Source organism: Taurulus bubalis (assembly GCF_910589615.1).
Source record: "Taurulus bubalis genome assembly, chromosome: 21".
Lineage (NCBI taxonomy): Eukaryota > Metazoa > Chordata > Actinopteri > Perciformes > Cottidae > Taurulus > Taurulus bubalis.
In genome coordinates this window covers 10,497,114-10,512,156 of record NC_136609.1, presented here as the reverse complement: position 1 = coordinate 10,512,156, position 15,043 = coordinate 10,497,114, and the positions used below count along the sequence as shown (strand labels likewise).

At 42.1% G+C, this 15,043-nt stretch overlaps 2 protein-coding genes across 2 annotated transcripts; one reads left to right on the top strand and one right to left on the bottom strand.

Moving 5' to 3' along the window:
- Window positions 1-3,341: 3,341 nt before the first annotated feature.
- LOC306752899 (cyclic AMP-responsive element-binding protein 1-like) lies at window positions 3,342-8,105 on the top strand (the record flags this gene model as incomplete). Its single annotated transcript, XM_079236729.1, has 7 exons — window positions 3,342-3,428; window positions 3,510-3,656; window positions 4,093-4,193; window positions 4,502-4,647; window positions 4,930-5,097; window positions 5,226-5,382; window positions 5,821-8,105. 7 exons carry the CDS (start codon window positions 3,342-3,344, stop codon window positions 5,963-5,965), a joined length of 951 nt encoding a protein of 316 aa, XP_079092855.1. The 3' UTR covers window positions 5,966-8,105.
- mettl21a (methyltransferase 21A, HSPA lysine) lies at window positions 6,060-9,055 on the bottom strand. The gene is made up of 3 exons (XM_079236730.1): window positions 8,864-9,055; window positions 8,676-8,787; window positions 6,060-8,580 (listed from the first exon to the last, which is right to left on the bottom strand). The coding sequence occupies exons 1-3, from the start codon at window positions 9,008-9,010 to the stop codon at window positions 8,183-8,185; spliced, it is 657 nt and encodes a 218-aa protein (XP_079092856.1). The 5' UTR covers window positions 9,011-9,055; the 3' UTR covers window positions 6,060-8,182.
- Window positions 9,056-15,043: the final 5,988 nt, after the last annotated feature.

Here is a 15,043-nt window from a genome sequence, read left to right as displayed (position 1 = left end):
ACGCACTCCTGAAAATGTGATGGTGAGGTGATAAAGACGTGAATAATGCAAGCGCGGTCTGATTGTGTTTGTGCGTTCATGTGTTCTCAACGGCGGATGTGAAAGGCTTTGGGCTTCAGTGACAGGGAGAGGCCAAATTAAGATTTATTTATACAAGATTTAGAGCTGAGAAGATTAGTCGATCCACAGAAAATTAATTGCCGACATTTTTAAATAATCGTATGGTAATACAAAAAGAAATTGCAGAAACAAAAACCCCTGGTTCTCGCTTCTGAAATGTGAATAGATGCAGTTTCTTTTACATAGCCAGTGTCGAAGGTGTAAAAGGCTGATCTCACTATTGTATTAATTAAAATCCTGGAAATTGTTATTGTTCTTTCGTGCAAGCTCGGTATAAATGTGTGAATGGGGATATCATTTCTGAGTGTAATTGTGTATATTGTAGACACTAAACAATCTGAATGTGCCCGGCCTGCATAGCCAAGTCCACATGCAGTGATAACTAATGAAAGCGCTCCACTGCAGGCTAGTTATGGTTCGCTATGGCTATCCATGGCAGTCTTTATTGAGGGAAATCAATGTCCAATCAAGTTATCGACTTTGACTCTGATGGATGAGAAGGCTGGTTTGTGACACATATTTATGATATTTGAGATGAGTTTTAATGATGAATAGGTGACTGCATGATTAATAATCAGGTCTTTGAATATAAAGAACACAATTTAAGTGTTGTTGCAAAATAGAGCCAGTTTTTATGGTAAAGGACACAAGATTGGTTGGTCAGCAGTGAACATGTTGCACCACTGGTGTAGTCAATCACTCCATAGGTGAAGATGGGTATGTTTGACGTGTGTGTGTGTGTGTGTGTGTGTGTGTGTGTGTGTGTGTGTGTGTGTGTGTGTGTGTGTGTGTGTGTGTGTGTGTGTGTGTGTGTGTGTGTGTGTGTAGGGGGGTTTTAAGAGGCCTCCGAAATGACCTCGCACATAGAGATGATGGTCGTAAATTGGTCTGAAGTCTCATTTTCCCCGCAGGATTTTGACCAGCTGCCACAGTTTAGAACCCATTTCAGTCCGGCAGCACCAGTCCTGACACACACCTTGCAACAGAGTTAATGAGCACATTTTAGGGCTAAATTGGACGACCAAGGAGAAGTAAATGTAATGTGAATCACGAGGGCTGTAAATAGTACATAATACGTAAGACAGGACTGGAGCCCACTGGTTTCCTCATTAAAATCACAATATGGTTTGGTGATACGAAGCCAGGATCACAGTTAAGATCAATTTAATTCACAGATAACTGATCGTATGAGGCTGGGATAAAAGAAACATGTAATGGGGCAGTGCTGACGCTCATAGTGGGGAAACATAATGAAGGGTTTTGCTGCCACCATGTGGAGCTTAAGAGCAATGCAGTCTGGGAATTTCAAACCGGCTCAACAATGTGCCTGATGTTTTCTGAAAAATGTAAATGTTTTATAAATAAAAAACTAGCATTTGATTAATTTAATAAATTAAACCATCAGGGAACCATGACACGTCCAGCAGTAAGAACGTTGTAAAATGTCATCACAGTGATGATGGGAAACATTGAAATAATATGGAACTATAATTCAAGGTTTGGTTTTATTTTAGATTCACAGAACAATATTTGCAGTGTTTTCGTAAAGCATATATAATTCAAATTAATATTGTTAATTTGTACACAAAGAATAATTACACTATTTTTAAATCCCAATTCATTTAAACATATTTAACACTAACAGAAGAGAACGATTTAATATTATTATTATGATTGCTATTGAGTTACTATTTAGATAAATATAGCTGTCCACGATCTGGATTTTTATAGATTTACGATTTTACAATCTGGCGCATGCTCAGATACGTTCGGGGATGTCAGGCCCTATCTTCGGGTATCTCCGTGGTTTCCCATCATCCCCCTCGGCAGCTCTCGTCCTTCTCCGGCCTTCTCCGGCGTCACTCGGGTCCGGTCGACAGAGCTGATTCTCCGCTGTCGTCGTCTCCCTCGTCCTCCTCTCCGTGTTGTTGTTCTCGGTGACGCGACGGAGGTGTAGCCTGACGCGGTCTCTTACGTGTCGGTCTGAATAAAAGTGGAGCTCCGTAGACCCGGGAGTGACGAAGCGAGTCTGTGTTGGTAAGAGGATACGCATCCGATGTTTGCTAAACAGATAGATGGCCGCCCAGAGAAGTTATTCGAGCCTAATATCCGCACAAAGCCAACAAAGAGATCATGGCGGCGGCGTTGCAGAGGCTCTCAAAGTGAGTCAGTCTCTGCGAGGTCTCGCTGGCTCTCCACACCACATAGGTATTAATATGGGAGTGGGCTTTGAGTGTTTTATTTTAATAAACTGTATAGGAATACGTTGCAGAAGCAATGTGTGAAGTTAATTCATGTTATCATGGTGGTTAAAGTATTGCAGCATTTAGCCAACACACTCGGGAGTGAAAGTGGGAGGATAAGAAATATCCCTTTTTGCAAACATAAGTGCAGACATTTCCCTCCACACAGCCTTAGCTATCACAGCCAGCGCGTTGTTAGCTGTGGACTACATTTAGGGTTTAGAGAAAAGAGCCACGGGACTGGACGAGCTGTTAGAAGAGCAGGAAAAAAGAAACACGAGTGGAAATAGAGATGGGGAGATTGTTCAATAAATGGCGGTTAAATTGAGCTCGCGAACAGAATCAATGAAGCTCGCGCTAGCTAGCTAGCTTCAACTCCAGTTAGCTTCATTCAAATGCTGCTGAACATTTATTTTTATTATGTTTTTGACTCTTGTGCCAAGTGCTTTTTTAAATGGTTTTAATTATTTATTTTTTTAAACTCGTTAACAAGGTCTTATAATATGAATTGTATGCTAGCAAGTTGAGCTAAGCCACACCCTCCTCCTGTGGATAGCTAGTGCACAAACCTCCAGAGAGAGGGTGTGTGTGTGTGTGTGTGTGTGTATATCTATATATATATGTATATGTATATATATATATATATATATATATATATATATATATATATATATATACATATATATACATACATAGATATAGATATAGATATGATGATATAAATATATATATATATATATATATATATATTTATATATAGATATGATGATATAAATATATATATATATCATCATATCTATATATATCATCCTATATATATATATATATATATATATATATATATATATATATATATATATATAGATATATCTCATCATAATCATAGACCACTTGATCACCGTTTGTGCTGCTCAGTTCTATTTCAAGCATGATGATGCGTATCCAAATAAGGACTCTCTTACTTTTTGCAGATTTTAAATGACAATGGAGGCTGGTGCAGACACGCAGCAAAGTGGTGAACAAGTTGTCTCGGAGTCTGAGGCACAGCACATCACCTTGTCCCAGGTAAAGCTCCTCTCGACACGCTGAGAACAAGCCCACCGCTTTGCGCAGACGTTGCGTGATTGTGCGTTGTCATAGTTGCAGGCGTCCATAGCAGCTGGCCAGCTGTCGACAGGCGGCTCCACTGTAACCCTCGTGCAGCTACCGAATGGTCAGACGGTCCAGGTGCACGGCGTGATCCAAGCTGCTCAGCCCTCCGTTATCCAGTCCCCACAAGTCCAGACAGTACAGGTGAGAGGACACCTCACAGCACACAATGACCCTTTTTGGCATTATAGCCTAAATAATAAGCAACGACTGCTGAGGCACTTGATTCAGAATTTCTAAATATAAGAAACTCATTTTGCATCTGATGTCATTGTCACACTGTGATAGGAGCGGAAACTTCCTATTCTCTCATTTTGGTAAATGATATCCATCACTTATGGATCCACCTTTATTGCAACATATTGGCGATGAAACATTCTTTTACACAATGTTACAATGTTTATATATTCATGTGTCTTATTTCTACCCGTACCACATGGGATGAGAAGACCCCACTTCATTTCATACATCTTCCAGTCTTGCATATACAAAGCATGTGGGGTAAAGAATAACAACAACAACAAATGATTGTCTTTGTTGCTGTCTAAATTAGAGCGTAATTATTTGTATTCATTTGCAGATTTCAACTATTGCTGAGAGTGAGGATTCTCAGGAGTCCGTAGACAGTGTGACAGATTGTCAGAAGAGGCGAGAGATCCTGTCCAGGCGACCTTCTTATAGGTCTGTGTCACATCTTATCACAATTACATAATGAATCCATGAAGATTTTTTTATCAACTATTCCTGCTTCACTGCCCATGAGCGCGATATTAAGTATAATATTTGTATAATTATGAAGTAAAAGAAACAAGTTTTGCTCCCTAAATACCATTAGACCTGACAAATGCTGAATTCTCTATTATACCCAATGAGAGTGAGTAAAAGCTTGAATAATTTAGAGTTTGAATAGTGTTGCTGACATGGCTCTTTCTCTAACGCCTTGTGTAAACTTTTCTGACATTCCTCCTTGATTGTTTTTCTGCCTCCAGGAAGATTCTAAACGATTTGTCGTCGGATGTTCCAGCAGTGCCTCGAATTGAGGAAGAAAAATCAGAAGACGACTCGGCCCCCGCCATCACCACCACCGCCGTCACCATGCCCACTCCCATCTACCAGACCAGTAGCGGCCAGTACAGTGAGTACTTTTAAAATACTGCAATACAGGAAGCTGGCGGTTCGTGTTGAAACATGCAGGATATCCTCCTGTGAAGCAATGCTTCCCCGAAGCAGTTAAAAACAGTCTTGATAATCAGACATTGTATAATAAGCCATTATTACTTAATTGGTTTATATCACACCAATAAATGATGATCTGGTAGCGCCCCGCTGCTGCAGCGTGTATTGCAATTTCCATGAATCTGCATTGGATTTGGAGAACATCACCTGAGACTAATTCAAACACATTGTCCCTCTGCAGTCGCCATTACCCAGGGAGGGGCCATCCAGCTAGCCAATAACGGCACAGATGGTCTGCAGACCCTGACCATGGCCAATGCGGGCCAGGGCGGTGCCACCATCCTGCAGTACGCGCAGACCACCGACGGGCAGCAGATCCTAGTGCCCAGCAACCAGGTGGTTGTACAAGGTGGGGAAATTATTTCACATGATGTTCTGCCTCAGCGCGCTGAAGGTGAATGACGTGTGTCAAGTGCATTTGGTTTGAGTCATTGGATAATCTCTTGATTGTTTGTTTGTCTCTCTCTCGTCCGTCAGCCGCCTCCGGGGACGTCCAGGCCTATCAGATCCGTACGGCCCCCACCAACGCCATCACTTCCGGGGTGGTCATGGCGACTTCGCCTGCACTGGGCTCCGGAGGAGGAGGCACTGAGGAGGTCACGCGCAAAAGGGAGGTCCGACTTATGAAAAACAGGTATGGGTTACATGTGGCTGACTGGTATATTTGTCTTCCTGGTGCTGGAATGTTAACATCTAGAAATGAGAGGAAGCATTGAGATGTAAGGCTGAATCACTTGTCCCAACATCCTTGGCCTACATACGCATCTTTAGGATTCCTTCGGGGCTCTGGGACAGTATGATGTTCTTGTTTTAACAGTTCTCAACCACATCATTTCAGCTTTTGAGTGATTTTCAGCAAGTAAAGCTGTCTGTGGTCTCAGTAGACCACATCACCATATCCTATGAATCCATGTAGATTCAGTTTATCAATGTATAAGGAGGGAGGGAAGCGGTTACTTTGGGTTTATACGAATGTCCCATGCGAGGCCCTGCAGGGAAAGGTAGCCATGTATGCACGTTTAGGCCTTAATTAACCACAGACGTCCACTCACACATGGTCTTCATGTCACAGGGAGGCAGCCCGCGAGTGTCGCAGGAAGAAGAAGGAGTACGTCAAGTGTCTGGAGAACCGCGTGGCTGTGCTGGAGAACCAGAACAAAACCCTCATCGAGGAACTCAAAGCCCTCAAAGACTTGTACTGCCACAAATCTGAGTAGAAACGATACCAAACGCCTGACAGGGGCTCCATGTACAGAGACTCAGCACAGAGCCATGCATCTGGATGCCACGCCCCCTTTTCTACTCTTTGGCTTTCTTTTAAAACAAAAAAAAAAACTGCTGGAAATCTGTAAAGTGACTCACCAGGAATAGAAAAAACACACACACCCCTCCCACTTCAGCGGTTATGAAATCGAAATTCTGTTCCCCAAGAAAGGTGACGCAATGCTCAGAGCGGTGGGTGAGGACACTACAACCATGCAGGGGCCTGGTGGTGAAGCCATGGAACAGACCATGAGGCGGTTCTGTGGGGGGGGGGAGGGGGGTTGCCGCCACCAAAGGGAAACATTGCCTGGACAAACTGGGCAACATCACCAGCAACGGGGAACCGCTCAACTAGCATCACCGATAACGACGGGACTTTTTACAGCGTAATCTCCCCAAGACACTTGGAGAGCTTTCCTCTTGTGTGCATCGTTTGTAATCGTACTTGCGCTGTTGCATTAACATCTGTTACTTACTAATGCTTTGAACTGTAGATGGACCGTGTCATGGACATTTTTATCTTTTAGCTGTGTTTTGTTTTATGTGTTGGATTATCTGCTTGCATAATGCCATTGACCTTTTTTTATTTTTTACTTTGCCTTGATACGACATGAACAACAACAAAAACTAAACCATTATCTTGAGTTGTGAAAACGGTTTTCATGTTGAATGCAGCTTTAAAGAGACAGGCCGAGGTCATAATCTCTCCCGTGGAACATTTATGGAGACACAAATGTATTCTGATGCATGTTCCTGGTCATATTACTGAGGCTCATTGTTTTTTGTTTTTTCATTTCCACCAGTTTAAACTGGTATTTTGTTTCCTGCTGGTCGCTGGACTTTACAGTAAACAGCAGGGCCGTACCGAATAGTTTGAAGCTTCATTCATAACGTTGACATTCAGTTTAAATGTGTTTGCCTGTCTATTAATTATATTTAAACCTGGTCCATCTGCACAGTTGCAGATACAAATTGCTCCACTATTAATATATGTATTATACTATTAGTAGAATTTAAGTTCCAGTGGTGGCATAATAACATGCATTTATACGAGCACAATAACAATAAATCTGTTTGTTCCCTTTTAAAAAGGGAGGCAGGAATTCAAAGCTTCAAACGTGTAAAGCAAACGTTCGGTACAGCCCTACTTTGGGAAAATGTGATTAAATGCAGCTCATGCACCAGAGAATGTAAACAAAAATGATGAAGCTACAGAAAGAAAAGAAAAATATTTCCACTCACATTTTTGTATTATGGATTTTTCAATCCATTTTTTTTATAAATAAATTGTATGAATTCCTTGATTCTTTATGAATGAATAACACAAAATAATGAGCCTTACTTGTTTGGCAATGACAGAAATACTTTGTCTCTACATTTTGGAGACTGGAATCATGAATCGCTCGTTTATTTTGTTTTCTTTGAGCTGAACGTCATCACCGTTTTGTGTTTGAGGAAAGTTTGAATTCATTGTTTAGTTGAAGAGAGGAAAGAAAATCAACTCTTACAGAGTTGAGAGTTTGTAATGCAAATGTGAGATATCAGGTCCCGTCTATGTAGTGGTGTCTCCGGCTGTCCCCACATTGTTTTTTTTGTTTTTAGGATTACAAAGTGGTATGCGCACTTTCCTCGCACGCACAATCCTCCCGGCCTGACAGGAGAGCCTCGTGCACCGCTGCCTGCTGTTACAAGCTGCCTCGGAGATTTTAAATATGTCCACAAGTGTTCCGTTGCTTTTTCCTTCATGCATTTCATTAACACGTCATTAGTTGTGTTGGAGCGTCAAATCTCACCAAGTACGACTCGGTTGCACCCATCAAACATCCTGCGAGAGGATTGTAAAGTGTGACCAAATCATTGAGGCTTCACAGTGATGAAATCATAGTGGAATGCCATGTTGTATTATTTTAGGGATAATATGTATAGTCATGACAGTATGCATTTTTTTTTTTTTGTATGTCGCTTTTCATTAATTTTGTATTCACAATTTCTAAATGTCAGCACCAACTTGTATAATACAGTGCATTACGTTAGAGCTATTCAAATATTACATTTTTGGCAGCTGTTAATAAATGTGTTTCTGATAATCTTTGACGTTTTGTTGGAACAGTTTTTATTTGATTCGTATGCAAAGACCGTAAATCGCGGCGGATGCTCGGGACGCCCGGTCGTCACAAATCCCTCCTGGGTGGCAGTTTCCAGGCTTTGTACACGTGGATGTCCCTTTGCTTCTCGTAGTAGACCTCCTCCACCCTGAAGCGCTGCTTCAGCATGCCCAAGAAGTTCGTGTCTCGCCTGTAGCGGATCTTGCAGGCCAGCAGCACCACAGTGGCGTCCGAACACAGGTGCTCCAGAGTCTGCAGCAGCGGCTCGAAGGTGTCCTCCAGGTAAACGATGTCGGCCCCCAGCACCAGGTCGAAGCCCCCGGCCGGGTAACGCTGGAGGCCCTCGCCCCAGGCCAGCTCGGACACGACCACTGACCCCTGGGAGTCCGGGGGCAGGTTGGCCTTCACGTTGGCAGACAGGAAGTCCAGGGCAGGCGCTCTGTCAGTGATGGTCACTTTGGCCCCTGGGAAAGGTGAAGAAAGGGACTTGTACACTTTAAAGGGCCAGCAGGCATTTAAATGTGTGTGTGTGTGTCTTTCAATTGGATGGTCCACTCACCCATCAGGGCTGCAACGATGCCCACCAGTCCGGTGCCAGCTCCCAGTTCGATGACCTCTCTCCCCTTCACCTCCAGCCTCCCCATCTCCAGGTACATGCACATGACCACCGCCTGGGGAACAGCCGTGAACGCACGTTCAGTCAAATGAGTAAATAACGACAGTAAAGTAACGCTGCCGCTCACTTACCGCGTCCCACACGACCGCTGCCACCCCGAGCTTCTTCCAGTCCTGCGCGAGACGGAGGTCGTGGTTGGCGAACCGGAAGTCTGCGGATGAATTGTGGAGTTTGGCAAGAACCGGTACCGGATTCTCTACGTACGGAACGAGAGCCATGCTGTGTAATAAGTAGAAACTACACGATATGGCATCGCTGTGCGATTGTTATTGGACCGAGTGTTCATGCGCAGTGCGGTTCTTCTTCTTTGAGGATTTAAGGTATTTTTACTTTGTTTTACCGACTCACTACTGCCCTCTTCTGGCGCGTTCTGAAACGCCCATTGCCATTTTTCCATCGTTTATTTATTTGTTTCTCCAAAATTTACTTTACTTTAATTTTACCTGGCACAACTTGGGTGGAGATTTTTGGGGTGATTTGGTGAAAACAATGTCAAAAGCATTTAATTTAATAGTTTTATCCCAGTGCTAGAACCTTCAAGCAGGTTCTCGTCAGTATACACCGGCCTGTCAACGGTTGTGATGCATTCAAGTGCAAATGAGAGTAATCCTAATACACAGCACAATTAGAAAGAAACATTACAATTAATAACTACACTTATAAAAATACAGTTTACGACATATTTCATACATGAGCTCATTTTTATCACCGCCAAGTGCATTAACATTAACGCCACAATGATCGATCAAACACTTCTAGCATCTAAATCAACACGTTCCATTGAACGCAGCACAGTCTCCGTCCACCGCATACTGCATTCTGATTGGCCCGTCACGGCAAACCCGCCTTCTTCAGAGGAGCATTAATACCTCTGCGGCTGTCCCGGTAAACGAGAAACTTCAACACCCCCTGACTCAAAAATGGTCAACTGGAAGGTAAATAAACTCAACTGTGTTATTTTATAAGATATCTAACGTCTGTTTTGTTATTCGCGTAATAGCTGTTGCGCAGTTGGTTCTTCTCTGACAAAGCAAGGTTGTCTCAACCGTGACGCGCAATGCTAACAACAAACTTCACGTTTTACGTCAGCTAGCTACACATTAAATAGACGTTACTGTACAACAGTGCGCGTGAGTGTATGTTGTGTGAGGTGGCGTGTGTTTAGCGACGATCTGCTTGGTAATAAGTGGATAATAACGTAAGTACGCAGTTTAAGAAGTTAAAAATATGCCCCTTTATTGATTGCATATATGACAAATTAAAGAGTGCACTGTAATGATTAGCATCATGTCTTTAAACGTATCATGCGGTGTCCAAAATGTGTCATTTTTGGGGGAATAAATGTTTGGCAGAGAAAGCTGTGTGCATGACATGTCACAACTACGAGCCCAAGATGCACATGGTTTGCAGCTGCTTCTCTCTTTCTCACACCGCCTCCTCTCTATGGAACTACGTGACCTTTGACCTCTCGGTTTGACAGCTGAGTGCCTCTGGTGGATTAGAGGCAGGGAGGGAGGAGGGAGATCTCCAGGATCCCTGAATGGTCTACAGCTTTCTTTCTCCTCCTTTTGCCATTTCTTATTGAGTTGTCTCATAAAAAATCAACTCCTCTCCTCAGGTTCTCGACAACGTCCCCCTCCTCCTGTACATCCTGGCTCTGAAGACGATGCTGTTGTGTTTTGCGTTCGCCGGAGTGAAGATCTACCAGAGTAGGAAAGTGGACAGGGAGCTGAAGAAAAAGGAGGATGAGAAGAAGAGGCTCGCGCAGCTGACACAGGATCTCATAGACAACAAGAAGGACGACTGAGCGGAGCGGAGGAGCTGCTGTACAGAGGTGCTGCACTGGACCCAGACACACAATAATCAATATGAAATGAATCATTCGTATTTATTTTGATCCATCTCACTCTTTCTTCTCCAGGGAAACATGCTGCTGACCGGAGGAGGAGCCACCTGCTCCACATATGAGCAAGATGTCTGGTTGACTACAAGAGGATGTTCCTGTGCTTCTTTGTAGTTCTGTTATCATTTAGGTTTTTATTTGTATGAAATTAAATGGCAGCAGGAACCATGCCGTCTCCCTTAAGCGAGACTCTGGGGAGGAACTTATTGGTCGTTTTTGAACAAGGATGAACTAAACGAACCACGGGCTCGGCATCCATTTTTCATTTCACAAACACCCACTCCTTTCTGGGCCTCGTCGTCTGCCGTGTTTATACTGCTATCTATCGAGCGCAACATTTTAAATAAGCTTAACTTTTATACACCGGAATAGCGGACAGTAGATGGGTCTGCTTTATTTTTAAGAATGCAGCCAGGTATTTATTCTGTAATATTCATTGAGGATTGTGAATCAACTTTGTGTCAAACTTTTGTAATATTAAATGGTTTGTTCCACACACTACAATGCTGTTCTCACTTCATTTCCCAGAATTCCTTGGGGTGCTGATGTAGTCACCTATCACCCTGAGCCATCTGGTCTGACTCATGTGGCTTTTTATTGCATAGTTGACTTCATCATTCTGGGTGTTAGACCTCAACATAGTCTGCATTGTATAAGGATTGAACCCACAACCTGCCACCTATCATCTTGAGCTGTGGGGTTTGACAGAAGCACCAGTTTGTTAACATATTGTATTTATTCCACTTGGGTGCGACCTTTAAAAGTCACTACGCCATTAAAAAGAATCACCACAATTATGCAGATGCACATTTTTCCAAAATATGTGTCTTAGTAAAACCCACAGGAGGGATTTGATCAGACATAAGTAAATATAAATATGTCCAACTTCACCAACATCTCACGCACAGGGGCCGTTGATTACCTCCGACAATAAGAGGGCAAAATCAATAAATAACGCTATGTTCCTTTCCACAATAATCCATAATTTCCACCTCTATAATCAGATTAATTTGACTTTGTTTATTCGCCCCAAATAGCCAAAGTGTCAGCTGTGTCCGTCATACCGCGACCAAGTGTTTTGTGGGATGACGCACGGGAGGCGTGCCGGTAGTCGTGACGTCATTGGCGCAGCAGGGTTCCGTCATCATTATTACTCACCGTAACCTCGATGCCGGGGTCTCAGTGGGTTTGCTGGTCGACAGAGGGAATTTATAGCAAATGAACATGTTGATTAAAAAAAGACGCTTGTTGTAACTCCGGAACTTGCCCCAGGATAGTCATAATTTTAAGTTTCCTTCAGTATTATTTGAATTCAGCGATAGTTTTGTATACAAATAAGGGCACATTGCAAACATAAGCTGCTAATAGTTAATTCGGCATACCTTTAATGGCGTGAATTTGCCTAAATGTAAACCAATGTAGACGGATGCAGCCCAGGGAGGAGGGCAGCAGGTAGGAGTACCTGCTTCTGACCACTAGAGGTCAGGCTTCACACAGGTTTGGAGTTTAGAGGGAGATTCATAGTGGTGACCCCAACATTTCTGACCATTTACATGAGAATGTTTTTGAGACTCAAGAGTACAAAAACATCAACAAAACAACATTAGTACTGTAGACAACTTTAGAACGACTCTTTTATTTGGAAAAAGAAATGTTTTAAGTCACTTGTAGCTTTGCCTTAAACACAATCAACTCCAATTTCATGTATTTTTCTTTAATTCCTTTTTATAAATTAGAATGGTATATTATGCATGCAATACCGCATTAGCCGCTTAGGTTTTCATCTTCCACAGAAAAAAAAAAAAAAAAAAACATAAAACACAAAAGTCCCTTGAAAGTCCAGATGAAGCTGCTTGGAGAAGGGTGGGTGGAGAAGCCACAGCATGAAGCGATGTACACAGTTTGCGGTTGCATAGTACAGTACATGAAGTTCCTCATTTTAAAACAGCATGCCGTTTTGTATTGCACATCACTGAAACTTTGTATACTGGACCTTGCTGCTGTTCCAAGTGTCCCACGCGGGTCGTCGTCATCTCATTTCAGCACACGTATACAGCAAATAGCATCCCTCAAAGACATTATGTACATGTATTTGTTATAAAAATAATCGCCAGCAAATATTCATCTATTACTTTTCTATGGAATAAATATTTGATCTTTTGCTTATTGTTTTTTTTCTTTTTTTCTTCTCTTTTGTTCTACACTTTACCAAATAAAATCTGTATTTTTGTGATCACCTTGAGATTTAATCCGTGAAAAAATCAAATAATTAGTAGGCTGATGAGTTTCATTTGGAGACAAAAGTTTGGCTATAAAGGTGAAACAAAAGTAAAAGAAAGCCAGGACTGATTTTCTAAGAGTGAGCGTGGCGTTATAATATTTTTGTTCTGATCTCGTTCCATGACTCAAACCATTTGAGGGCCTTCACTAAGAAAGGGATGCTGGGATTCTGGTCTGTAAATCCCTTCTGATTGTCTCAAGCGGCCCAGCTCAACGTCGGTTGGTGAGAGTTTGAATGGAAAATGTCTCCCTGTTCAACCAACCAGTGGATTCATGCTATGAGGGCAGAGAGAGACGGGTACGCCTGCTTGTAAACGGTCACATTACACGCCGCTTCAGTCCAAAGAAACCAACTGATCCTCATGTTTATATGCATAATGATCTGTGTCCTGAAACACCTTTGCCTTTGTGCTACACGAGTTTTCCTCCTTTCACCCAGATCTAAACAAAGTGATCCATCAGAGAAATACCGTCACACCTTATTTTACATTTAGAGCATAACTTAAGAGCTGCTTTGCATCAGGGGGAAAACATGTGCGCAGTATCTAATGTTGGTCAGAGGACTGTGCAGCGCTGCCATGCTCTCCTGTGAAAGCTGCTCTAATTAGACCTTGGAAACGAGGCTGGAAAATCAAATATATAGGACACAATTTAATGTGTACTTTCAGAAGATTAGAATGCTGAAGCCATAGTTAGTTAAATCTGAGCATCTCCTCATATTTAAGGGAATAATCGCAATTTATTTTCCTTAAACTACATTTCCCTGGCAGTGTGCTTTTGGTGCGTCTTTCACGGTTCAGGATATGAAGGAAGGAACCAAACATTGATCGATTAACTAACTTGTCAAATGAAATCAAAATCAATTTTTTTTTTTTTTATCATTTATTTATTTATCGTCGTTATTTTTGTGGCATTAGAAAGGATCATCCAGTAAAAACAGACGCAGCCTTCTGGACTGATGATGATGATTGTTCATATTTTGTACATCACATAGTCCCGTCACACAAAGACACACTGCCGGAAGAACGGAGGAACCTGATCACACGCTTCACTCCAGGAGGAACTCACAAACCATGAGCATCCAAAAGAAAAATTGATTTGTCTCCACATGACAAACTCTTCAGATAACTTCTTTTTTGGTGATTACTATATTTGTGTCCCGCTAAGAAAAACAACTATCTAATTCTTTCAAGATAACAAAAGGTGACGTACTCTCAAAAAGGTGAGGACCGACTACGGAAGACCTTTGTCCTGTGAGCACATGACAAAATAAGCAAGTGCTCTTTTTCCATTTAATTATCCATTTAAAGCCCCTTTTAAGGCTGGAACTGCTTCTCTGGAGATAAAATCATTCATTCTTTATCGCGAGATAATTTGATATCTTAAAGTAATAAGATATGTACAGTGTATTATGAGGATGACAACAAGTCTTAAAAACTAGAAGCTTTCATTCAAAGTACAGTGAGGGAAACTCGTGTTATCCTGAAGGAACATTTTTGAGAGGGCTGTTTGACATTTCTTCACTTTACCTTCTCACATAATCCAGAATTGACTTTTGAGTCATGCAATCCACTGAAACGGTGTCATTTTCAGAATGATAGAAACCAAAACTTCAAGTTTTCAGTGTATTGAGTTACAAACCGCATCCAGAGAAACCATTTTTCTGCATTTTGGGCCATCTTTTTCTTGTCTTTTTTTGTATTATTTTTTTGGAGAGATGTGCCCTTTACTTCTACAAACATCAACTTGCTTACAGTAGGGTTCTATTCAACGTTTGGAGGGAACATGCTCTGCAGTCAGGACAACATGCCAGCTACACAGAGAATGAACATGATGCAACCGATCCTGCCATGTCACATGTTTAATGCTTCAATCCCCTAAAACCACAGGGAGGAACTTCAATGGCTATGAACCAATCGCATGACTTCACCACCATCTGTACCTTTGTTCTAACGCTACACCGCTTCCATTTCAATGCTAATAAATGAATAAACGACCTTCGGTTTCAGCAGCAGATGCTCTTTTTCGGTCAAAAAAAACTGTTCCCGGTCTTATTCTTCACGCTGGC